At 33.5% G+C, this 26,211-nt stretch overlaps 1 protein-coding gene across 1 annotated transcript in view; it reads left to right on the top strand.

Annotated features, from left to right (window-relative positions):
- Positions 1 to 18,545, top strand: part of mtm (phosphatidylinositol-3-phosphate phosphatase) — an 88,210-nt gene extending 69,665 nt beyond the window's left edge. The window contains exons 9-12 of the mRNA XM_089099522.1: positions 1,965 to 2,072; positions 7,026 to 7,210; positions 13,871 to 14,075; positions 17,591 to 18,545. Of these exons, the coding sequence (XP_088955648.1) occupies positions 1,965 to 2,072; positions 7,026 to 7,210; positions 13,871 to 14,075; positions 17,591 to 17,731 (639 nt within the window). The 3' untranslated portion in view covers positions 17,732 to 18,545. The remainder of the gene's footprint in view (positions 1 to 1,964; positions 2,073 to 7,025; positions 7,211 to 13,870; positions 14,076 to 17,590) is intronic.
- Positions 18,546 to 26,211: the final 7,666 nt, after the last annotated feature.

Here is a 26,211-nt window from a genome sequence, read left to right on the forward strand (position 1 = left end):
TGGTTGGGGTTTTCGGCGACCAGTCTAGGGCTAAACGAAAAGCATGTCGTCTGCGGTTGGGATTGGTGGATGTCTTAAAGAAAGATTAAAGGGAAATGGGAATTTCCTGGGAGGTTGTAAAGAGGTAGGCTTTGAATAGGTTAGGATGGAGGAGGAGCGTGCGCATTTGTGTTGGCCTCAAGTGACTTTGTGCTGCGGTGAGTTGTTAGTAGTGGTAGTAGTTAGCAATCCAGTTCTTGGGAATATAAAACAAGCATTCACAAAGAAAATGGTTGGAATTGCTTTTGCGGTTACTATATCAAAGCTCAGTGTGCTTTTGTGTCTAATTGATGGATTTGGCAACTGATCCTTTCAAAAATTCCACTGACTCAATAAAGGGAAAGTGATTCACAAAATGAATTTCGATCTTGAGCTAACAGCCGGGTAAGTGTCCTGCTGCTCTCTGTGAGTTGGTAAATTATCTGTGGCGCAAATTTTTTTAGCCATCAATATTTTGACGCATAAGTTCATGACCCCGTTACTTTCCGTAAGCCAAAATACTTTGTAGATTCTTTATGAAAGGTGACCTTTTTTTTTATAAAACTCAGCTTGAATACGGGACTTCGTTCGCCTATTTTAGATTGATCAAGACAAAAGGAACTAAAGAAAGAGAAGGGTCTCCCCTGATAATCTGTCTTGTGAAGTTAATTAATTTAGCAGCTTATCTACTCTAAATTCATTACTTCTGCCCCAGAAATGCAAATAATTTGCAGAAAAATGTATTTTGATCCTTCCCAGGAAAACCGATAAATTTTCTGCTACTCTCCGTGAGTTAGTAAATTCTGTGGCTCAAATTTTTCAGCCATCGACGGTTTGACCCATGAGTTCATGATTTTGTCTTTTTTTAATGTCCTCGATTCGGCAACTGATGCTCTCAAAAACTGCCACTTCTGCCACAAATACTTAAGAGCATACATGATAGGGTGTAATCAGAAGAAGTTTAACATGGAAGCTTGGCAATACCTTCCCCAACTATGTTTTGGGGCCTGGATTCATTACTGAAAGTTTCATTTTCCTAACCTTACCCGTTTCCAACCTTTTCAAGGTAGCAAAAAGTAGCTAAACTAGAATTTTACCAAATCTAAAGACACAGTTTTTACTTTTATTGAAGATAGGTCTAGGGCAATTCAATTCATACTGCTAAAATACACCAAGTACATAACATAGGCTACCATTATGTGAATATGATTATTTGTTTTATGCTTTGGTTCATGACCCTAAGATGTCTCCTTTGAACTGATCAAAGGAATTAGGTAATCCCTACTCAACCAGTTTTCTGCTTAACATAACAGACGGAAATTATTAAAATATTTAAAATTGCAAATTCCATATCGTCAATGCCCTATCTATAAAACTTTTGATATTTACTAAAATAGATGCCACTGATAGTTAATTGTCATATGCTAATAGTGTCGGATAAAAAAATTTAGAAGTAATAAATTTTGCAAACGCAGAATCCGTATAACTACTGCATTCAGTCAATTCTTTTAAGCATATTAAATTCAAAAAAATTCCCACAAAATAAATTTTTTAAGGGAAAATAAAGAGCTATATTGAACGAAAGACAAAAAGAAATTAAGTCGAATTATATTTTAAGGGTAAATTTAAAAAACATTTCCTATACAATTTTTTTTTTCAAATAACAATAAATTGCTATCAATAAATAACTGAACAATAAATAAATGGTGTAATGAATGACCAACCTAAAAAATGATCTGCACCTCTCTGTGGCTTTGTGTTTAGCCACCTGAAACTTTCATCGATAAGTTTATAATTATGCTATTAATATACAATAATGCTAATATGATTAATATTAATTGATTAATATTTTAATTAATATAATGTAATTAATTAATATAATTTAATATTAATTGTTTTTAATATTCTAAAATAAAACTATGCTATATTTATGCTATAATTTTCAGTTAACTTCCCTGTCGATGCTTATGCTTGACTCCTACTATCGGACACTTAAAGGATTTGAAGTACTCATTGAAAAGGAGTGGTTGAGTTTCGGACACAAATTTGCACAGGTAAGTGGTACATTACACAGTAAGCAAAGAGAACAAGAGAGATGATTGTCCTCTTCTTCCGTGTTGAAAAGTGTGCTTTAATTCCATTGGTTTATTTTTATTACGCATTGTCGTAAGCCAAACATATTATTCCTTGTCTTTGGAGAAGAAATAGCCCCGCGTTTCTAAAGATAAGATTTATTATTCCAGCAAAAAAAAAAAAGCCCAAAAGATATGCGTATTACAATGATGTTCAACAAAAAAAGACATTCAACATTAAATACCTCCCTATCGCCGGGAGTATTGGGGGAAAGAAAAGAAAAATAAAACAATAGACAATAAAAGGAGATAAAAAAAACACTAAACCATCCATCAGTGACTACTCGCCGAAAAACCAGCTTGTACAAGTTGAAGTTCCATTTGTAATGAGATTTGAGCCAATCCCCAAATTCTAATATATTTTTCCAGCTTTTTGGAATTTAGCTTAGGCCGGCCAATTAGAGAGCTTCGTTATCAATCCTTAGCTGTGTATAAAAAAAACGCATAAACTTTTTTCTTTTCCTTCTTCTTTTTCTTCTTGTTTGGATTATTATGGAGACGCTTTCGTATAATCTCATCACTGGAACTAAATTCCGCGCCCTGCAACGAGTTTTTGCAGCCGAGTTCCAACTCTGAGTCCAATATTATCAAGCTGAGATCAAACCCACTTCGCCACTACACGAGAGCATATAAGTTCAAAAATAAGGTGCAAATTTTTTATCTACGATACGATGCGAATGCATTATGTCAAATAACAAGAATTAAATGAGACACATAATCACTCTTTCTTGTCACTTATTTATTAAAATGAGACATAAAATACTGTCGAAAAGACAATCTGTATCGGTTGGTAGCCACGGGCTTACAAGGCTTGAGTTTATATTGGTTCCTTGTATTACACCCTGTTCTTGCCGGTTCAGGGAGCAAATCTCGATGCCTGTTGGCTCCAAAAGCTTCTGTCCAAAGGCCATTGTAAGCTGGTGTCGCCTGGCTTCAAGTCCATCTAGGCCTAGGATTTTAAGGCTATTATCATAATTCGTGAATTCTGGACCTAATATCACACGGGAAGCTCGTGTCTGCACATTTTCAAGGTCTTTTCTTTGCTTTTTATTTAGCCCTGGATGCCACACAGGAAAAGCATACTCTAAAATACTCCGAATGTACAGTTTATAAAGATTCAACAGTGAAAAACGACTAAAACCGAATCGCCGAATTGGGACTAGATTACACAAAGCTATATTCGTCTTCTTAGTACAATTATTTACATGATCCATTACTAGCCAAGTTCAGATCCATTACTAGCCTAGTTCAGGTATTTACATATCTGAACTAGCCAATCAGATGAACTCCCTTTTCTCATCAGTGGTTGATACATATCCCCATACCTGTACCTTATACCCCTCTATACCGCTCCCACTCTTTATTGATGAATGCAACTGCTCCCCATCTCTCTTCCTCTTGGACTGAGGCAGATCAGTGGTTGATATATGTTCCTATAGCACAATTGCCTGCCGAGTCAAATCCAGCCGTGAAGTACCAAAGCTCTTTTGACTATTTTTACAAAAGAAATTGGTGTTTTATAATCAGTATTTTTGCTTGTTATCGAAAATACATAATTAGATAAACAAATTCTTAGAACTTAATACCCATTGAAAAACCAATAAAAACCATCCTTCATATTTAAGAAAGCAGACAATCCTTTTGGTTAGGGATGGTACTTCTTCCTGGAGCTTTGTGGCTCTCGTTAACTTTGAATGCACTAGAATTCTTTAAAGTATGAACTATTTTTTATATAGAATCTAAAACATTCAAAGCTCCAAAAAGACATATTCCTACTAGGTAGAAAGGTCTATGTCCAGCCAGTTTGAATTGCGCTAATAGTGTAATTGTGCACAACTTGTACCGAGTATCTTTGAATGTATTGTTACTTTTATTGCAACACCATAACAACTCACCTAAAGTACTAAAAGCAACATTGCTCTAACAGTACCAACACTCAAATTTGGAGCGTTTTCAAAATAGCATTTATCGTTTTCAAAATAGCATTTTCAATTTCACTCTCTGTCAAAGAATCAGCGATTGGACAATGTTTGGTGGACGATTTTTTTTCATTTTTGTGTGTAATTTTTTAATTGAAATTTAGAAATTGACAACGCTGTACTACCGCAGTAGTGTTGGCAGTCAAATTATGAGCTTCTTTAGATTGTCGAGAATCTCAGGACACGCACATGAGTTTTAATCATCTTAGATTCATACCGCAAAACCGCGATTGTCAACATTTTCGTTTTGGTTGTTTCAAAATTATGAAGTTGAAAGGGTAGTACCGCATTTTCGTCAATGTTGCCACGTTGAACCGTGAAAATAAATAAATAAAACTAATTAATCAAATTAGATAACGCTTTTCGTCCGTATAGATAAATAAAACCAATTAATCGAATTAGGTAACGTTTTGCGTCCGTATTGATAAATAAAACTAATTAATCAAATTAGATAACGCTTTCCGTCCTTATAGATAAATAAAACTAATTAATCAAATTAGATTACGCTTTTCGTCCGTATAGATAAATAGAACTAATTAATCGAATTAGGTAACGTTTTTTGTCCCTATAGATAAATAAAACTAATTATTCAAATTAGATAACGCTTTTCGTCTGTATAGATAAATAAAACTAATTAATCGAATTAGGTAACGTTTTTCGTCTGTATAGATAAATAAAACTAATTAATCAAATTAGACTACGCTTTTCGTCCGTATAGATAAATAAAACTAATTAATCAAATTAGATAGCGCTTTTCATCCGTAAACATTCTAACATTAACAATCAGCTGATTTCCAAAGACAGCTACTCCTTCAAAGGAAAGATCAAACGAGCTGAAACTAAGATGATAGTGCTGATGCCCTTCACTCCTTCTGAAGACCAGAACATTAATTTACACTTTACTGAAACCAAAATACATCTTAAATGTTTCACTTTTTTAACTTTAATAAATCCAAAATTATTAAGATTTGAAGATAAATATCAAAATGATTAAGATAAATATCATTATTTTTATATTAAACTGTGAATCCACATTCATTTGTTGTTTTGTTTTCAATAATCTTGGTTACGCTATTGTTGTTTTTTCGATACTATGAGAAATATGAACATTCAGCCTGAAATAAGGATTGTTGTCAGTAAAGTGTAAATTACGTTCTGGTCTCCAGAAGGCATTTGGGGTGTCAGCCCCATTGACCTTAGCTCCTGCTCGTTTTGGGTTTAATTTATTTATTGAAGGTAACTTTTTGGTAGTTTTACGCTTGGAAAATTATTTGACTTTATTTCTGCTCATTTTTGATTCAATGTAGCTCTTAACTTTTCTTTGAAAAACTCATTTCGTGGAAATTTTTTTAAATTAATATTATTATAATGTCAAAACAGTTAAAATGTATGTGTTTCAAGCTATAATCAGTTTCATAATATCAAATATGATATTAAGAACTTAATATACAAGTTTAGATTACAATCCCAAGTTCTAACGATAATAAATTTCGCAAGATTCCAAATAAAAGGTAGCAGCATAAAAGTTAGATTAGAAAATAAAAATTGAAAGTAAAATACCAAAAAAATGCATTTTTAGGTTTCTAGTTTTTAATATTTCTCGAGGGGGTTCATTTAGATCAATAAAGTAACGATGAGGAGGAGGATCACCAAAGTCTGTATTTTAGGACATTATTTGTTAGAACATGTTGCTAATTTTGCCACATGATATAATCTCTATAACTTGGTGGAATGAGATAGATACACATAAGCAAAATTTTAGGGGCAAAACCGTGTACAGGGGGAGGGGTACCAGGTTCGACCACTCCCTCCCCCCTTGGATATTTTGTCTGACTCGTGAAACGTAACAAAAATGTATATAAACAAATTTTTGATGCGTTTTATTAGCTTTTGTGTACCCCCCCCCCCGAAAATAAATACTGGATATGGCCTTAGTTGGGGGGAGGGGTGTCAACTAAAGAGCTTTTCATGAGGATGGTATGAAGGGTATGGAATACTTAAAGTTAATTTTGTTAATTTACTATTCCGGATTTTTCCATGACATGGAGGTTCTTCAAACTAACCTTAAGGGGAGTCAAACTAACCAGCGCCTCCCTGCTTTGGTCGCTTTGATACATAATCATTAGAAAAATGAATTCCTGATGTGTAATTTTTTTAATCTCAACGAAATCCTTGCCTATCTAATTTACATCAACAACTTGAAATCTTATCTATATTCTGCGTTTGCCTATAATTTACAGGTTTTTTGTGTGGAAATAGAATAGGAAATTGATTACTGTTTAAGTTTCAATCCCATAGATTGAGGCAAACAAACTCCCTCTTACAACATTTTTGGACAGAGGAAGCATATGATTATTGCCTTTTGGAATGAATTAAAATGAAATGGAAATATTAAAAAACTCGTTAAACTTTCAATAACTAGCTTGAACGAATTCACACGCACATAAAAAGAAGAGAAAAAAACGCTATGCGCAAAAAAGAACGAAAAAAAAAATCACTAAATAAACTATGGTTGTTGTTTTTAAACCAATGTGATGGTTGTTTTTAAACCTACTCTACTTTTTCATGTAAATGAAAAAGCAGTGTAGTCTGAGAAATTGTCTTTATAATTTTAGCGTATTGTATGTGCTGGATAGGTTTCTTCTATGTGGATATATATTTTCCATCCAGATTTCTTCTGTCTGGATATATATCTTTCTATGTGCGGCTTAATTTGTTTAGTTACTTCAGATTTGTTAATTGCTTTCCCAAAAAATTTAATCCCCTGCTAGCTTCTTTTTTTTAACGCTTGTGTTGTTACCCGAAACATAGAAACTGCTCCTTGGTGAAGCGCGGGGGAGTGTTATATTTTAAACGGAAAGGCAGTGTTGTCAAAGAAATTGTCTTTTAATTTCAGCGTATAGGACATGGTGACGATCGATACCAAGATGCTGATCGCTCTCCTGTGTTTGTTCAGTTTGTCGATTGTGTTTGGCAAGTAATGAATCAATTTCCTCATGCCTTTGAGTTTAATGAACACCTTCTGATGACAATCCTCGATCATCTCTATTCTAATCTCTTTGGAACGTTTTTCTGCAACAGGTAATTTCGCATTTTCCCTTATAATTTCCTTTTTCTTTATTTTGGTTTGGATTTTTTTTTTCTTTGGGTTTAATTGTCCTCCTAATATTCGTTTTTTCTTTATATCATCGGTTATTTTTCTTTTGAGTCTAATTAATATCTGTTAACGACAGTCCTTGACCATTTCTACTCTAAACTACTTGGGAAGTTTTTCTGCAATAGCTAATTTGTTCATTTTGCTCCTAATTTTTTTTTATTTTGCTATGTTTTTGATTTTTTTTTTCTACTTTGAGTTTAATTTATATCTTTCAAGAACGATCCTTGGTCATTTCTACTGTAATATAATGGGAACATTTTCCTGGAACAGACAAGTTGTTCTTTTTCCTCCTAATTTTTCATATTTTTATTTCTCTTTGTTTTCGATTTTTTTCATTTTTTCCTGTGAGTTTCATTAATATCTGCTTATGACACTCCTTGATCATCTCTATTCTAATCTCTTTGGAAAAAATAGGCAATTTGTCCTTTTTTTCTTTATTGTTTTTCCGTTCAGTTTCGAGAACCTCTTCTGATGAAAAGGCTATATAGTTTGTACTCTTAATCTCTTTAGAACGTTTTTCTGCAAGAGGTACTTTATCCCCCCCCCCAATCCGAATTTTACTTTTTTTTCATGCTTTCTTTTTTCTTTGTGATCAATTTTTTTCTCTGAGGTTAGTAAACGTCTTACGGTGAGAATCCTGGATTATTTGTATTCTAACCTATTTGAAAAAATTTTCTGTAGCAGGTAATTTATACTCTTTCCTCCAATTTTTCCTTTTTTCTTAATTTTTGCTTTTTTGAGTTTATTGATAGTTTTTTGTTGACACTACTTGATCAATTATATTCTAATCTCTTTGAAACTTTGTTCTGCAGCAGGTACTTTATTTTTTTTTCTAAAGTTCCTTTTTTCTTCTTGTTGGCTTTTTTCTTTATGTTTCCTTTTTCTTCTAAAATTAATGAACTTCTGCGATTTAACACGGAAAGATAGGAATTGAAAACAACTACTAGCACCAAACGCAGCGTAGTGACTGGAGAAAGCATTAAAAGTGTCTAAATAAGTAAGAAAATTTCAAACAGAACTGGATAATTTATATGATAATGATATAGGCCTAGCCTAATCTCAATGTTTGTAATATATAAAGGTGAAGTCTCTGTTTAAGTAACAAATAACACGTATTAGTCTTGTTTCAAGAACTAATTTAACTCTATGAGCCTATCCAGGCTGCACAAAGCAGACCTAGGTTATGATGGGCAAATCTTGGCTAATTAATTAGGGTAGGTAACTTAAAACTAGGTGGCCTACTAGTTAGATAGTTCTGGGCTCTTAACCCTCACCTGCATTTCATACTGCCTAAGAAGGCAAGTATTTGGCTGTTTAGGGTTTGCAAAAAATGCCAACTTTTGCCAGACTCTAGATACTGTTGGTGATTTTTTTTATTTTTTTGTTTTTTTGCATTAGCACGAGTTTCCACTCTTATCAGTTACCCGCACTCTTTGAACTTTACTGTATCAGTTTCTACTCTAGTCTCTCTGACACTTTTTTTGTGCAAGAGGTACTCCATTTTCTTTTCCTACTTTTCTTTATAGTCTTTATATTCTTTTTTTTTCTTTATGCCTATACGTTACCTTTTTACGTTTTCTTTTTCCAGATATGCATAATTTTTTCCTTTATAATTAACAAACATCAAAACTCATAAAATTTCATTTTATGTTTAATTTCCCTATCTCCTTTAATTTTCCTTTTATGTTTCCTTTTTTCCTTTGAGTTTAATAAGTGTCTTCTGACGGCGTTACTCGATTATTTGCATTCTAATCTCTTTAGAAGGTATTATGCATTAGCTACTTACTTTTTCTTGAATTTTCCTTTATGGTTTTTTATATTCTTTCTTTCCTTTGTTTGTTTATGTTGCCCTTTCCCCTTTGTATTTCCTTTTTTTAAATTACATATATGTAAAAATTAAACTAAGTTTCCCGCTTTACCTTCACGTTTGCTTTTATTTATTTATTTGTTTAGTTTTAGTCCTATGAGTATCAAAGCTGAAAATAAATGTGGCTTTACTTTCCATTTTCTCTTTTTTCCTTTATGTTTACTTTTTAAATAAATATGCCTTTACTTTCCATTTTCTCTTTTTTCTTTAAGTTTACTTTTCTTATCGAAAATAATTATACCTTTACTTTCCAGTTTCTTTTTTTTTACTTTATGTTTAATTTTTTTATCGGACATAACTATACCTTTACTTTCCATTTCCTCTTTTTTCTTTATGTTTACTTTTTTTTTCGAAAATAAATATACCTTTACTTTCCAGTTTCTCTTCTTGCCCTTATGTTTACTTTTCTCCTTTGAGTTTAGTCATACTACTTCCAACCACTGCAGCACTAATTTGCGTAAGGCCAACAACAGGTGCACACGATCCTCCTTTACTCCGACCTACGCAAAGCTTCTCTCTTTACGCTTCCAATCCTTTCTTATGACATGTTCTCACCCCTTTTCGGGGACGACCTGTTTTGAGTTTAATGAACATTAACAATGAATATATTTTTTCCATTTTTGTTTGTTTTTCCCTTTTTAATGTTACTTTAATGTAAATCAAGAATGAAAATAAATTTTTATTTTTGGTGAATGATTACTTTTTTCTTTTGTCTTCAGTGAACATAAGAAGTGAAAATAAATTTTACTTTTTCTAATTTTTTCCTATCCATTTGATAAGCATCAACACTGCAAACTCTTTTCCGTTTATGTGTCTTTGAAGTCAAATAAACATCAAAATGTTTTCTAGCAAACTACTAAGAGTCAAGGAAGACATCAAAAATCGAACTGTTTCAATTTCGAACCGTTTATGTTTCCTTTAAGTCGAATAAACATCAAAATATTTTCTATCGAAGTACAAAGAGTCAAGGAAGACATTAAAAATCGAACTGTTTCCATTCCAAACCGTTTATGTTTCCTTAAACATCAAAATGTTTTCTAGCGAACTACAGAGAGTCTAGGAAGACATTAAAAATCGAACTGTTTCAATTTCGAACCGTTTCTGTTTCATTTAAGTCGAATAAACATCAAAATATTTTCTATCGAAGTACAAAGAGTCAAGGAAGACATTAAAAATCGAACTGTTCCAATTTCGAACCGTTTATGTTTTCTTTAAGTCGAATAAAGATCAAAATGTTTTCTAGCGAACAACGAAGAGTCAAGGAAGACATTAAAAATCGAACTATTTCAATGCCAAACCGTTTATGTTTCCTTAAACATCAAAATGTTCTCTAGCGAACTACAAAGAGTCTAGGAAGACATTAAAAATCGAACTGTTTCAATTTCGAACCGTTTATGTTTCCTTTAAGTCGAATAAAGATCAAAATGTTTTCTAGCGAACAACGAAGAATCAAGGAAGACATTAAAAATTGAACTGTTTCAATTTCGAACCGTTTCTGTTTCCTTTAAGTTGAATAAACATCATAATGTTTTCTAGCAAACTACAAAGAGTCAAGGAAGACATTAAAAATTGAACTGTTTCAATTTAGGACCGTTTATGTTTCCTCTAAGTCGAATAAACATCGAAATATTTTCTGTCGAAGTACAAAGAGTCAAGGAAGACATTAAAAATCGAACTGTTTCAATTCCAAACCGTTTATGTTTCCTTAAACATCAAAATGTTTTCTAGCGAACTACAAAGAGTCTAGGAAGACATTAAAAATATAACTGTTTCAATTTCGAACCGTTTCTGTTTCATTTAAGTCGAATAAACATCAAAATATTTTCTAGCGAACTACAAAGAGTCAAGGAAGACATTAAAAGTCGAACTGTTTCAATTTCGAACCGTTTATGCTTCCTTTAAGTCGAATAAAGATCAAAATGTTTTCTAGTGAACAACGAAGAGTCAAGGAAGACATTAAAAATCAAACTGTTTCAATTTCGAACTGTTTGTGTTTCCTTTAAGTCGAATAAACATCAAAATGCTTTCTAGCGAACTACAAAGAGTCAAGGAAGACATTAAAAATCGAACTGTTTCAATTTGAACCGTTTATGTTTCCTTTAAGTCGAACAAATATCAAAATATTTTTTAATGAACTACAAAGAGTCTAGGAAGACATCAAAAATTGAACTGTTTCAATTTCGAACCGTTTATGTTTCCTTTTAGTCGAATAAACCTCAAAATATTTTCTATCGAAGCACAAAGAGTCAAGGAAGACATTAAAAATCGAACTGTTTCGATTCCAAACCGTTTATGTTTCCTTAAACATCAAAATGTTTTCTAGCGAACTACAAAGAGTCTAGGTTGACATTAAAAATCGAACTGTTTAAATTTCGAACCGTTTCTGTTTCCTTTAAGTCGAATAAACATCAAAATATTTTCTATCGAAGTACAAAAAGTCAAGGAAGACATTAAGAATCGAACTGTTCCAATTTCGAATCGTTTATGTTTTCTTTAAGTCGAATAAAGATCAAAATGTTTTCTAGCGAACAACGAAGAGTCAAGGAAGACATTAAAAATCGAACTTTTTCAATTCCAAACCGTTTATGTTTCCTTAAACATCAAAATGTTTTCTAGCGAACTACAAAGAGTCTAGGAAGACATTAAAAATCGAACTGTTTCAATTTCGAACCGTTTATGTTTCCTTTAAGTCGAATATAGATCAAAATGTTTTCTAGCGAACAACGAAGAGTCAAGGAAGACATTAAAAATTGAACTGTTTCAATTTCGAACCGTTTCTGTTTCCTTTAGGTCGAATAACCATCAAAATGTTTTCTAGCGAACTACAAAGAGTCAAGGAAGACATTAAAATTGAACTGTTTCAATTTCAAACCGTTTATGTTTCCTTTAAGTCGAATAAATATTAAAAATGTTTTTTAGCGAACTACAAAGAGTCAAGGAAGACATCAAAAATCGAACTGTTTCAATTTCGAACCGTTTATGTTTCTTTTTAGTCGAATAAACATCAAAATATTTTCTATCGAAGTACAAAGAGTCAAGGAAGACATTAAAAATCGAACTGTTTCGATGTCGAACCGTTTATGTTTCCTTTAAGTCGAATAAACATCAAAATATTTTCTATCGAAGTACAAAGAGTTAAGGAAGACATTAAAAATCGAACTTTTTCAATTCCAAACCGTTTATGTTCCCTTAAACATCAAAATGTTTTCTAGCGAACTACAAAGAGTCTAGGAAGACATTCAAAATCGAACTGTTTCAATTTCGAACCGTTTCTGTTTCCTTTAAGTCGAATAAACATCAAAATGTTTTCTAGCGAACTACAAAGAGTCAAGGAAGACATTAAATGTCGAACTGTTTCAATTTCGAACCGTTTATGTTTCCTTTAAGTCGAATAAAGATCAAAATGTTTTCTAGCGAACAACGAAGAGTCAAGGAAGACATTAAAAATCGAACTGTTTCAATTTTGAACCGTTTATGTTTCTTTTAAGTCGAATAAAGATCAAAATGTTTACTAGCGTACTACAAAGAGTCTAGGAAGACATTAAAAATCGAACTGTTTCAATTTCGAACCGTTTATGTTTCCTTTAAGTCGAATAAAGATCAAAATGTTTTCTAGCGAACTACAAAGAGTCAAGGAAGACATTAAAAATCGAACTGTTTTAATTTCGAACCGTTTATGTTTCCTTTAAGCCGAATAAAGATCAAAATGTTTTCTAGCGAACAACAAAGAGTCAAGGAAGACATTAAAAATCGAACTGTTTCAATTTCGAACCGTTTATGTTTCCTTTAAGTCGAATAAAGATCAAAATGTTTTCTAGCGAACTACAAAGAGTCAAGGAAGACATTAAAAATCGAACTGTTTTAATTTCGAACCGTTTATGTTTCCTTTAAGCCGAATAAAGATCAAAATGTTTTCTAGCGAACAACGAAGAGTCAAGGAAGACATTAAAAATCGAACTTTTTCAATTCCAAACCGTTTATGTTTCCTTAAACATCAAAATGTTTTCTAGCGAACTACAAAGAGTCTAGGAAGACATTAAAAATCGAACTGTTTCAATTTCGAACTGTTTCTGTTTCCTTTAAGTCGAATAAACATCAAAATGTTTTCTAGCGAACTACAAAGAGTCAAGGAAGATATTAAAAATCGAACTGTTTCAATTTTGAACCGTTTATGTTTCTTTTAAGTCGAATAAAGATCAAAATGTTTACTAGCGTACTACAAAGAGTCTAGGAAGACATTAAAAATCGAACTGTTTCAATTTCGAACAGTTTCTGTTTCCTTTAAGTCGAATAAACATCAAAATGTTTTCTAGCGAACTACAAAGAGTCAAGGAAGACATTAAAAATCGAACTGTTTTAATTTCGAACCGTTTATGTTTCCTTTAAGCCGAATAAAGATCAAAATGTTTTCTAGCGAACAACGAAGAGTCAAGGAAGACATTAAAAATCGAACTGTTTCAATTTCGAACCGTTTATGTTTCCTTTAAGTCGAATAAAGATCAAAATGTTTTCTAGCGAACAACGAAGAGTCAAGGAAGACATTAAAAATCGAACTGTTTCAATTTCGAACCGTTTATGTTTCCTTTAAGCCGAATAAAGATCAAAATGTTTTCTAGCGAACAACGAAGAGTCAAGGAAGACATTAAAAATCGAACTGTTTCAATTTCGAACCGTTTATGTTTCCTTTAAGTCGAATAAAGATCAAAATGTTTTCTAGCGAACTACAAAGAGTCAAGGAAGACATTAAAAATCGAACTGTATCAATATGGTCGTTCATCAATAGCCATTCAGAGGACTTCATGAATCCCCTCTACTGTGCAGCCGTTTCAAGCAATCAAGTCCTTGTACCTGTTGCCAGTTTGCGCCACCTTAGGCTTTGGACTTCATATTACTGCCGTTGGAACCCAAGGTTCAGAGCTCAGGTACTATTTCTTAACCCTTTCGACCAAAATCGTTCTTGCTTAGGCTCCAGAAGGGTGGGGGGTGTTATATATGTTAAACCTTTTTTCTAGTTTAACGGTGTTGTTTTTTTGTAATTCAGCTATAAAACAAAGCAAAAATTATTTTTAGTGGCAAGCCTGGAGGTACTCTTTTTTCTCCAGAAAACGTTTTAATCGCCTAAATATATATTGAATTGTTAAACCGTTAAACCAGAACCTTTGTTCTGGTTTAACGGTGTTGTTTTTTTTGTAATTCAGCTATAAAACAAAGCAAAAAGTATTTTTAGTAGAAAGCCTGGTGGTACTTTTTTTTCTCCAGAAAACGTTTTAATCGCCTAAATATATATTGAACTAAAGTAAATTGAATTGAACCTAATACTATATGTAAGGAAAAGTAGACATGATGCAGGATGTGATTGTAAATTGTAAACGAGACCTAATTATAAATTGTATTCCGGAGACTCAATGTAAGAAAAATTATATATGATACAGTAAATGTGCATAGATTCAAATTCGATGCACTAATTTATGTAGATTTTATTTACTTTCTAGTTTCAGTTGCACGGATTATACCTTCAATCTATCTTTCAATGTCAGTTGGTGGGAGGGGACATTTACTTGTCTGGACTTTGAAAATTACTTTTTTCGCTATTTTCGTACAAAAAACAAAAACAGCAAAATAACCACCTCTCCCCCACCCTAGATTTTTGAAATGTCTCTTTTTTACCCTCATTTTAAAAATCACAAAGTCCCCCCCCCTCCCGCATTTTAGTGAATTGTTGCCCCTGTTCAACTTAAAAAAAAGTAGACATGATGCAACAATTTACATATGTGTAGATTTGAGTTCAGCGAACTGTTTCTTTTAGTTATACTGATTATGCCAGATATTAATTGCTTTGGACTTTCGATTAGCCTACACTCGTTTTGCTGTTGGCTCTTTTTTTTAATGCAAGTTTTGATGCCACATTTGAAATTATTATTATAAATACCCTCTCCGCATAAATCTTTTGCAAAATATCTTTTTAGATTTACTTCTTTATTAAATTTGATTGTTTTGTCAAAATTATGGTGCACTTAGTTAAGAACGATTTGGCTTCTGTGTATTTTCTTTCCTGTCCACTTCATATTGAAGGAGGTCGTAGAAATCCAAGAGAGGGATCATTTGGTTGGCAATTTCAAAGTTCTAGTATTCTTCGTAAGAATCAAAAGCGATTTAATTAAAATACTATGTAGATCATCATACCATGATTGATTTTTCAATGTATTTTCTGGTATCTATTACGTATTAAAATCAATATAGCGTCATAACCTAAAGCTAAATTTTTCCTAAAATAGTGGTTTGCTCTTATTCGGTTCAGACTTATATCACCAAAAATGTTATAAACAACGTAATAGAAGTATCAGTCGCACTTTTTATGAACAAAAATCTAGTAGTTGATAAGACATCTCTACTGTCGTTTTGGGTTTCATTTAATTATTGATGGTGTTTTATTTTTGTTTTTCGCATGAAAAAATATTTGACTTTATTTCTTCCCATCTTTGGTTTAACGTTGCTCTTTACTTTTCTTTTGAAAACTTCTTTTGCGGAAAATGTTTTTCCAAATCAATTCCCAAAAAGGCTGTATTTTTGTGAACAGTTGATATGACACTCCAGTGTCAAAGCCTATTGGAACTAAGATCTTTAAAAAGTACTAAATGTCATTTCGTATAAATAACATTTCGTATAAATGACATTTCGTATAAATGACATTTCGTATAAATTACATTTCGTATAAATGCCTTTCCATTGTAATTTTGTATACTTGATTTAAAAATATAAACTGATTTTGTTTATTAACATGCTAAGGATATTAAATTTACAATATTTACATAATAAAATATCTATGTTCCATCTTACTTTTTAATATTACAATATTATGTGGCCATGCTATTTAACCAATATTTCGAGAAAAAATACTTTATCTTTCTCCAATTGATAAAATTATTACAATGTCAAAAAAGTGCCAAAAACCAGTGAAATGTATGGGAAGTATGATACATTCTACGTTCTAAAAATAATTTTTAGGGTTCTTACTTTTAACGATTTCCCTTTTTTTTTTTGTACTGAGATAGGGATCTATAAAAAGATATTGCCTTTGCTATCTATGATATGATTTTTTGACCAAACAAAACTCTTCATTACAATGAGCATGGAGAAAGGAACAAGAAGCTCGAGAAAGAAAACGAACAGAAATCAGAATTTTAAGCATGATATAGACTACCTCCTCACACAACCACCTCCCTCTTTACTCGTAGAATTTTACTTGAAGTAAGCTTTATGGAAAAATCAAGTTATTAGAAAGAGAATGGAATTGTTCGGGTTATTAACTAATAAATTTTGAAAGTAACCAAATAAACTTTGTTAGAAAGTCTTTTACGGTGATCAGACCTCAAATCTCCATCACTGTTCCATATTTCTAATTTTTGAATAGTCTGCTTATGATGATTATGATAAATTTTATACAATGATTATGATGGTTTTACTGATTTTTATGTTAGCTAATCAAAGAGTAGGGGTAACTTACTAAAGTAAGAACTGGTGCTAGTGTCAGCAAAAGAAAAACTCAGTGCCATCTAGCGTTTGGTAACACTTATTTTTTTTTTACTGTAATGACAGGAATAATTAATTTAATTTGTGTAGTTGGTTAAATTAGTGTAGTAGTAAGGGTCTGATATCAGGTCCTGATAGAAAACTATTACAAAGCTTGATACAATGCTAAGTGCCGCCAAATGCTATATGGTTTTGGTGGGAATTTTTTTTCAGCCTAATGTAAAAGGACTTGTTTAAGTATATAGTTCTTACTTGACGCAACATAACTTAACCACTTAGCATTGAAAATTGCGTACATAGTGTGAAAGCCGATAATTTCTTAAACCACATTGGCCTGACGTAACATAAAGAAAGAAAAACGAGCAAAAATGGGGTTTTTAAAGATCAAATGAAAATACTGAAAAAACACAACAAAGTGAATTTTTCGAGGGGACAAACGACTCTCTTCTTCAGCACGAAATGAAAAAATATAATCAATGAGAGTGCCGAAGAAAAAAAAACAACAAAATAACACGCGAAAAGTCAATGTGAACAAAAACAATGAAAGAAATTAAAAAAATAAAAGATGAATAAAATTCAATATTATTGTCACTTTTATTGTTGTTAGGTATTTGGTTTTAATTCTTACAATTTTTGGCTTTTATTGAATTTTATTCATCTTTCAATTTTTTTCCCCCATTGTTTTTTTCATATTGACTTTTCACGTTTTATTTTGTTGTTTTTTTCTTTAGCACTCTCATTGATTTTATTTTTTCATTTCGCGCTGAAGAAGAGAGGCGTGTGTCCCCTCGAAATATTCACTTTGTTGTGTTTTGTCAGTATTTTCATTTAGCCTTTAAAAACCCCATTTTAGCTCGTTTTTCTTTCTTTAAGTGTGAAAGCCGTTTAAGCCATTTTGTAATTTTAGGAACCAGTTGGTGCGAGGTCAAAACAGTTACTTGCTCTGAAAGCCCAGTTGCAAAAAAAGGTTGACGACCTAAGAAAAGAATTGGAAAGTAGAGGACCAAGAGTCAATGTCCCAAGAGTTTCCTCTCCTGTTTATGGCTAAAATTGTGATCAACATTATCATTGTGATCAACATGTGATCAACATTGTGATCAACTAAGCTGACGATATGATCAACAAAATTATGACCACTTTCAAAAATAGTTGTGTCCGGAATATTTATGTGAATATATATCGGCATTAAATTGCCAATATTGGTGGCTGCATAATTCAGAAGGTGGGTTGTTCTGTTCAGTTTAATTTATTACAAACAATAAACGTCAACTAAGTTACTATTAGTCCCCTCAAAAGTTAGAAAACTACTTGCAGTGGAGTGTTTACATGCGCCTAACTATTAAACAATTGATTAACCATAAACAAAAAAAAGAAAAAAAACTGATGTAAATAAAAAAGACCTATTAGTCCATACCTAAGGAACAGCACGTACCCAGGAGGGGGTACAAGCCTCCCCGTCGAGACCCTAAATTTTCTTGAATTTCTGGACACTTTGGGGAGACTGGGGTAATGGCGTTCACCTAAGGTAAAATGAGAATAAAAATTCAAAGAAAAATAAAATTCAAACTTAATCACGTTAAATCGCTAGCATAGTATATTTTACCTATTGCATACTTGGATTGAGACTTAATCAAGATTACATATAGGCATTAAGCATTGTTTTGCCAAACCAGCTTTGACCGGTATTACCCCCTATCCTAGGGGTAATGGCAGTCGGTAATGTCATGTTCTACTAAAGGGCTGTAAATAAAAAAATGTGGGAAATTTCAATGACATAAACACGTTAAATTGAAATCATCATATTTATATTGTTACATAATTCCGTATTTAGGAAATTAAAAAAATGTAATTGAAAGTATGGACATAATTATAAATCAATTATTTTAAGAACAAAAAAAACAAAAAAAAAAAAACATATTTTAATACTAAAAAAGGCTTAAAATATTCAAGCGCCAAAAAAATAAATAAAATATTCATATAACTTATGACCTTGCAGAACTGTAAGTCAATTTTACTTTCTTGAGCACATGTCACATAAATACCCCTCAGGAGTGTCCCATCCAGAACATTCTAGATGTGCCCATAATGCACATGAAGTGCACCGATACCACATTTCTCCATCTTTCCCGGTGTCTTCGCAATAGAAACTGGTTTCTTTGCCGATCTCTGTCAAACATAGCTCACTTTCTGATTCGTCTTCACAAATGTTTTCCTCATCGATTGAAGTGTCAGAGTCAGATTCAAAAAGTTTCTTGATCATTTGCTTTTGCTCCATTTTTTTGTGTTTTTCTTTCAGGAACAGCAGGCTTTTTATTTTCTCAATTTAATTCTTTTTTTACTCGCTTAGGCCTTCTGTTCTTGTGTTATTTCCTTTTTAGTTTGTAATTGGTCTCTTTTTATTTTTCTTCTAGTTTTCTTTTTTTTTTTCTTGAATACTTATTTTAATATGTTTTGAAGTCAATATATTAGGATGTTTCTTTGTTCTCTCTCGCTTTTTTGGTTTCTCAGCCCAATTACTGCATCCAGGTAGAGGAGAAATCTCTTGTATAGACACATTAATTTGTGTGTTAGGCTGAATATGAACTTTGTCAAGTAGGACAGAGGATTCTAAGTTTTTTCAGTCGTGACTTCGTATCGACCTACTTCTGCGATGTCTTCATTTGCAGTAGCTTTCAAGGAAACGTCCACACAAACAGGCGTTAAATCTTGATTCTTCTGGAGGATGTCCTCTACTAAAAAATCCTCACCCGTGAAAACTCCTGGATTAAGAGGATGGATCCCTGTGTTGTTGAACCCACTTATTGTCTTTGCAATCGTAACAACTGGCGAATACGCTTTATTGAATATCTCTGCTACATCGTAAGGGGTTATTTTTACTAAATTCCTGGATTTCATGAACAAATCACATTCCCTTTTTGAAGCAGCCTTGAAAGGCGAGTTAAATGCTACCTCCAGAGGCTGAAGCCTATGTGATGTATGGGGCGGTAGTGACACCATAACAATCCCTTTCTCCCTACAAATATCATATGCTTCAGTTGAGCAATGAGTGGAATGGTTGTCCAGAATAAGAAGCATTTTATTGTCATTACTAGCATGAGTAAACTGAGCAAAGTGCTTTAACCAAACAACGAACAGTTCTTCATTGGTCCAGCCTGTCCTAGAGCATGAGTAAACTGATCCAGGTGGTCCATTTTTTTCTAATAGTGAACGTTGGTGGAGCATAAAGCCCTCCCGAACTCATTGCACACATAACTGTAATGTTTATTCCCCCTTCCCAACTTGTTATAGAACCCACACGCTTTTGGCCCCGTTCTGCCAGTATTAGACCAGGGTCCTGCACAGTGGTGATCCCTGTTTCATCTACGTTCCAATAATTGGCATCTTTAAACTTGTATTTATCCATAGCCTCTTCTAAATTTTGGAAAAAAACGATTTACTTCCTCTTTGTTAAACCCAGTGGCTCTTCCAATGCTTGTGCCTTCAGGTTTGCGCTCACTAATTTTTTTTTCTGTCCATGAATCCGTACATCCAATCCAAGCCAGCCATTTTTGTTTCTTTATCAAATCTATGGCTTAATAGGTTTCTTTCTGCATATTCAAATGCAATTTTTCTTAGTTTCAGTGCAGTGATGCCGTAGAAAATCTTCGATAAAGTTTTTACATGGTCAGCTAGAGCTGCTTTGTGAACAGGAGGGAAGACACTTCCTGTCTAAGCTTGGATCAGAATCAATCCCAATCTTCATTCGTTCTTGCAACGTGCTGAATGGTATTTTGAATTGATCAGCAGCCTTTCGAATCGATAATCCTCTAGAAATGGCTGTCTTTGCTTTCTTTAAGTCATCTGCAGTCCATGCAGCTTTATCTGTTTTCCTTATGTATTTTCTGGGCATCTGAAACATATAAAAAAAAAATGAGTACTGATGGGGTAATGCCGGTCATGACTGCCATTACCCCTAGTGCGGTGACCACCATTACCCCAACCGCATGGTTATTATTTAACGGCTAAAAATCAGAATACCAGTGCCTAACCTGAATAAAATGCTACGTTATACAACTACATGACTTACCTTGATAATGCGAGATGAATTTCGTTCCGTGAAATGTAAACACAAAGCTGACAGTGGATTAAACCATTGTTTGTCTAATAAGGTAAAAGGTCAAAACAGTCTTTCTTACACAACAGGCAACCTAAGACTGGCAAGATGCCGAGCAATCTAGTAGTATTTCCATAAACTATCTCGAGATGGCAGCACCCATCAGTGTGAATATGCGTTATCCATTTTACGAGAAATCATAGTGACCGCCATTGCCTGCTGAGCGCCATTACCTCAGTCTCCCCTTCTTATTTAAATTATCAAATCTTTTTTATTTTCGGGTCATCAAGTTTTTTTTTATAGTTGTTAAAGTATAGTTATTTCTACAAGGAAGGTTTGTATTTGGCCGTAAAGATAAGAATTTGAAAATGAGGACCAAGTATAAATGCCCCAAGAGGTTCGTCTCCTAATTAGGGATTAATATTGTGACATTATTATCAACGAAATTGTGGCCACTTTCAAAAGTAATTGTTTGGAGAATATTTTGATAAGCTATCAAACTGCATTTTTAAAAAGATGTATAGAGCGCAATATAAGTTTTAGAGGGTAGCGGAAAGAGGGAGTTTTTCACGTAGCTATTAACTAATAGCTCTTTCTACAAGGAAAATTTGTATATAGCCTGCGAGATAAGTAGGACAACATTTTAATATAGAAAGCTCAAACATCACTGATGGAAAGCGTTACAAAACTTTTTTTAATTACCATAAGAGAAAGATTATATATACTTAGCCAAGACAAGACATCATCATTGTCCAAGAAATACTCTGATGACGTAAATGGTGACGCTGGATTACTCTTTCCTATAAAAATTGTTGGTAAGACTATTGTCGAAAAGTTATGCAAAACTACTTTTAAATTACCATAACCGAAAGATTACATATACTTAACCGAGATAGGACGTCATCACTCTCCAAGAAATGCTTTTATGACGTAAATGATGATGATGTATGTTCAGTTATGTTTTCCTCTTTCCTATGAAGATTGTTGGTGTTATATTTTTGAACTTTCGCCTTTAAATGCTTAAAATCAGTATTTAAGTGTGGATGTCAGGTCTAATTGTTTTTGAATTTTTTCCGAAATTGTGAAATATATGTTCCATCTTTTTTATATAAATATAACATGCTAGCTATAAAATATCAAGCTGACGTGTAATTATACTGTTTTTTTTATTTTTAAACGTGGTATTATTGCTTTCAAGTTATGTTTGCCGCATAAAAAATTCAAAGATCCCTTTGACGAAAAGCATTGCAAAGCATCTATTCAAAAGTCATTGCCGAAAAGCGTTGTGTTTACTTCACAGAAATTAGCTCCGCGTTCAATAGAGCTTATTGCAATTAAGTTTCGTAGATTCATTACTAGAAAAGGCCTCTTATTGGTTGAAAGTGATGCCCTGAGGTAACTTTCAACTAATCCAAGGCCTTTCACACCGACAAATCTACGAAAATGAATTGCGCTAAGCTCTATTGAACGCAAAGAAACCGCCATCTCTGTTCAAATATTTATACTAATTTGTAGGTGACAAACGTTGTTCGGTTACATTTACCTCTGGTATGACGAATGTCATTGTTAGTTGTGGAAAATGTGTCTAATTGCTTGCAAATTTTGCTGATATTACGATATTTACCACGTTACATCTTTTTTTTTTTAGCTAAACATAATCTAATACTACTACTAATAACTCACTACAGCACCAAGCCGCCTGAGGCTAACACAGCTGCACACACTCCTCCTTCATCCCAATCTATTGAAAGCCTCCCTCTTTACACCCTTCCAAGAAGCTCTCATTTCTCTTGTACCTTTCCTTAAGACATCCTTCCATCCCACTCGTGGATGACTTGCTTTTTGTTTGCCCCTAGACGGTTGGCCGATAAGGATTATCTCTAGAAATCTGTTATTCTTCATCCGCATAACTTGCCATATCCATACCAACCTTTCTCTCACTATTGCTCTAGGGTGTGAGATCGAACCACATTTTTGTACAGCTTGCTGTTTGAGATACGGTCAGTCAGGTGGCTACCTAAAACAATGTGTAAACAATTTTTCTGGAAAACATATAACAAATCCTCCCGGGAACAGCCACGCTTCAGAACCATACTTTACCACTGTGGTCACTGTAGCTTGCAATATTCTAGTCTTTTTTTTCACCGACTTTTCTTCCTATTCTTCCAAATTTTTTCAACTGTGAAAAGCACCCAGGGCCTTGGATATTCTACTTTCAACATCCTCATTGCGCCCACCGTCTTACTAATTATACTACCTAGGCAAGTGAAGCTGTCAACCAAGGCAAGCTACCTAGGCAACCTACCTAGGCAAGTGAACCTGATCGATATTCTCGTTGCCCAATATCACCTCTTCACCTTCACTTATTCCTAGTCTTAACAATTTAGTCTTCTTAAAATTAATTTTCAAATCTATTCATGCATACTGAACTCTCGCAACATCTAAAAATTCCATCATTCTGCTAACATTTTCATCATGGATGCTTAAGTCGTCAATATAATCTAAGCCTAGGAGTGTTTTACTTCCCCAATTGATTCTGTGTTCTTCCACTGCCTATGCTGCGCTCCTTAGTACCAAGTCCATCAAAATGATCCACTTAAATGGGAATATAATCTGTTAGATATAAAATATTAGATTTGTGTGTACTTATTTATTTTAATTGTGCTTAATTGTTTTGTTTTAAAACGTGCTATTACTGTTTTCTGCTTCTTTTTGTCGTGAGTAGGTAGTTCGTGTAACGATGAAATGTTCAGCGGGCAATTGGACCAAGTGTATTAAAAGCAAAGCAGAAAATTCAAAAAGGAGACATGTGTCTTCCCTTGATTTTATTACAGCTTGGAAGGGGAGAAGAAAAATATTCCATAGTTTTGTATGTATCATTTTTTATGTCACGGTTATGCTTGAAAATGCCAAAATATACATGCTGTATGTCAAACTGCAGATATCATACTTGTATGCTTCAGCGTTCTTCAGAATAGTGAGAGGACAGCGTTCTTACGTGTATCTTATTTGATTCATAGATACTAAGAGGCTTGTAAAAAGCGGCGTGGAAGGGGAGCTAGTTTTTGTTTCCCCAAAAGCGTATTACATCCTCTTTCCTCTCTTTTAGAAATAATTTAAAAATATGGCTTGTGGAATCTCGTTTTGGCAGTTTCTTTGATGCCCGAAATTACTTAAGGGTCTATCTAAGCCAAAAAATATTTCTACCATGCCCAAAAAAATATTTAGTAGCCAATTTGGCTCTGCCCCAGACAAATTTTTACTCGCTTAGCATACTATAGGACATAACTTATCCTTCAGATCCATTCCAGCAAACAACAAAAAACTTGATCATGCCTAAATGTCTTTCTGCCAACTTGGCTTGCTCCAGACGAATTCTGACTCCTCAAATAAGTTCTCTGCGTCCAAACACATCAGTGAACTAATACTTCAAAATAATAATATAAAAAAAAAAGTTAACTGTGTCGAGAAAGTTTTTCGCAGCCAATTTCACTAGACCCAGACGAATTCTAACTCATTTATATTCTCCCTATTCAAGCATATGAGTACATTAAGGGTCCGGCTTATTCCCTCTGGAAAATTCTCCCCGCAGAAAATTCGCCTCTCCCCGTGGGTGGAAAATTCCAACCACTTGTATAAAATTGAGCAGCTACAAAGGAAATATGACGAATAAAAATAAGAAAGAAAAAACATAATTTTTGTGTTATCTACCTATATTGCAAATACAGGAAGAATAGTTATTTTTGTATTTTATTTTATTTTTTCTTTCGTGTTTCGGCAAAAAAAAAAAACTCCCTGATCAATTAGAAACTCACAGCCTCACAGCCGCAAGTCCTTGGGCCGAGAGACTAATTTACAAAAAGCTATTCGAAGGATTGGTCCTTGCTTTAACAGGGGGGGGGGGCAAAAATGTCATCTTTTTATTAGCCTGAAACTTACATGGAACCTTGGGCTAAGGGGACCCCAATACATAAGGAAAATAAACAGAACCATTGCTTTCCTCAAAATACAGCCCAACAAAGGGCCAGAAAAGTGCCAAAAAACTTTTTCCATCCACTTCAAACGAAACCTTAGAAACTTTGGAGGGGGCTAATTTAATTGGAAACTGAAAATTGTAGTGCTATTTTCAAAATCCAAGAGCTAGTGGAGGGCAATCAGCCTATCCTCGGCTCCTTGTCTTCTATCTAGTCCCTCTCTAACTGCTTTGCTGCCGAATCAAAATTTCGAGATATTTACATAGTTCAAAACTTCGAAATAACCAGTAAGCTTCTCTTCAGGGTTAATTTTGCCCCCACAGCCAAAGTGATCACCTTTATCATGTCCTTCTATGATAACTCAGCCCCAGGAATATTGAAGAAGAAAGAAAGATTTATTTAAAAAAAAACATATCAACAAAAAATTATGACTTCCTCCCCTAAAAAGCAAAGCTTTTCCGTGGGGGAGGTAGAGAAAACAAGATCCTTAAAACAAAGAACACTTGGTCACCGATACCGCTAATACCATCACACTAAACAATAAATACAAAATAATATCATATATTATACTTCCTCTGGGAACATCATATCAACAAAACCCCCACAATCAATAAATCAATCAATCAATCAAAACTCATATTCAGCAAAAAGCAGTTCCTTAATGATTTTTCTAAAAACATTGGGTCACCAATAGTCCTAATATCACTATTCAAACTATTCCATTTTCGTGTACCTCTATAAAAAAACAGACAAACATTAACGGGAAGATATACCTCTATGTACACAGAAGTCCGCGCTACCCCTTTTATCATGAGAATAAACAGTAAACCTAATGAACAATAAATAATCAAAATAACCAAGCTGAACATCCTACTGCAGTCCAAAAATAAACCACAATACATAGAACTCACGAAGGCCTGCAGCCGGCAAAATTTTTAAAGTTGGGTAAATTTCTCGAACAGACATACGTGGAGATATACCGGCTAAAATTCCTACGGCATGATTTTGTAGAACTCTTATTGGTTTTAGGATAGAAGAAAAAATAGAGAGCCAAATACTCGAACAATAAAGTATATACGGGTGTATTAAAGAAAAATAAAGATGGCGAAGGCCAGACTTGGAAAAACAATGTTGGAGTTTCTTCATTATACCAAGATTTCTTGCCAAAATTTGGCTAGTTAAAGTTACATGTTCCTTAAAAGATAGAGTTTCATCTATTACAATCCCAAGGTATTTAAAAGACGCAGTCCGTTTTATAACGCCATTGGGCATATCTAATTCCTTGATCCATGGGTAAAAGTTTGATGATCGCGAGAAAATAATGAAGTTAGACTTAGCCATGTTAATCCTTAATTTATTTACCCTCAGCCATGTTATAATTCTATTAACTGATTCCTTCATGGAAATCCGCAGCAGCTCCGCTGTCTTAGCTGTGCCAATGGCTGTTGTGTCATCAGCAAA

Source organism: Artemia sp. Qi Xiang Cuo, chromosome 13 (genome assembly GCF_049724085.1).
Source record: "Artemia sp. Qi Xiang Cuo chromosome 13, ASM4972408v1, whole genome shotgun sequence".
Classification (NCBI taxonomy): Eukaryota; Metazoa; Arthropoda; class Branchiopoda; order Anostraca; family Artemiidae; genus Artemia; species Artemia sp. Qi Xiang Cuo.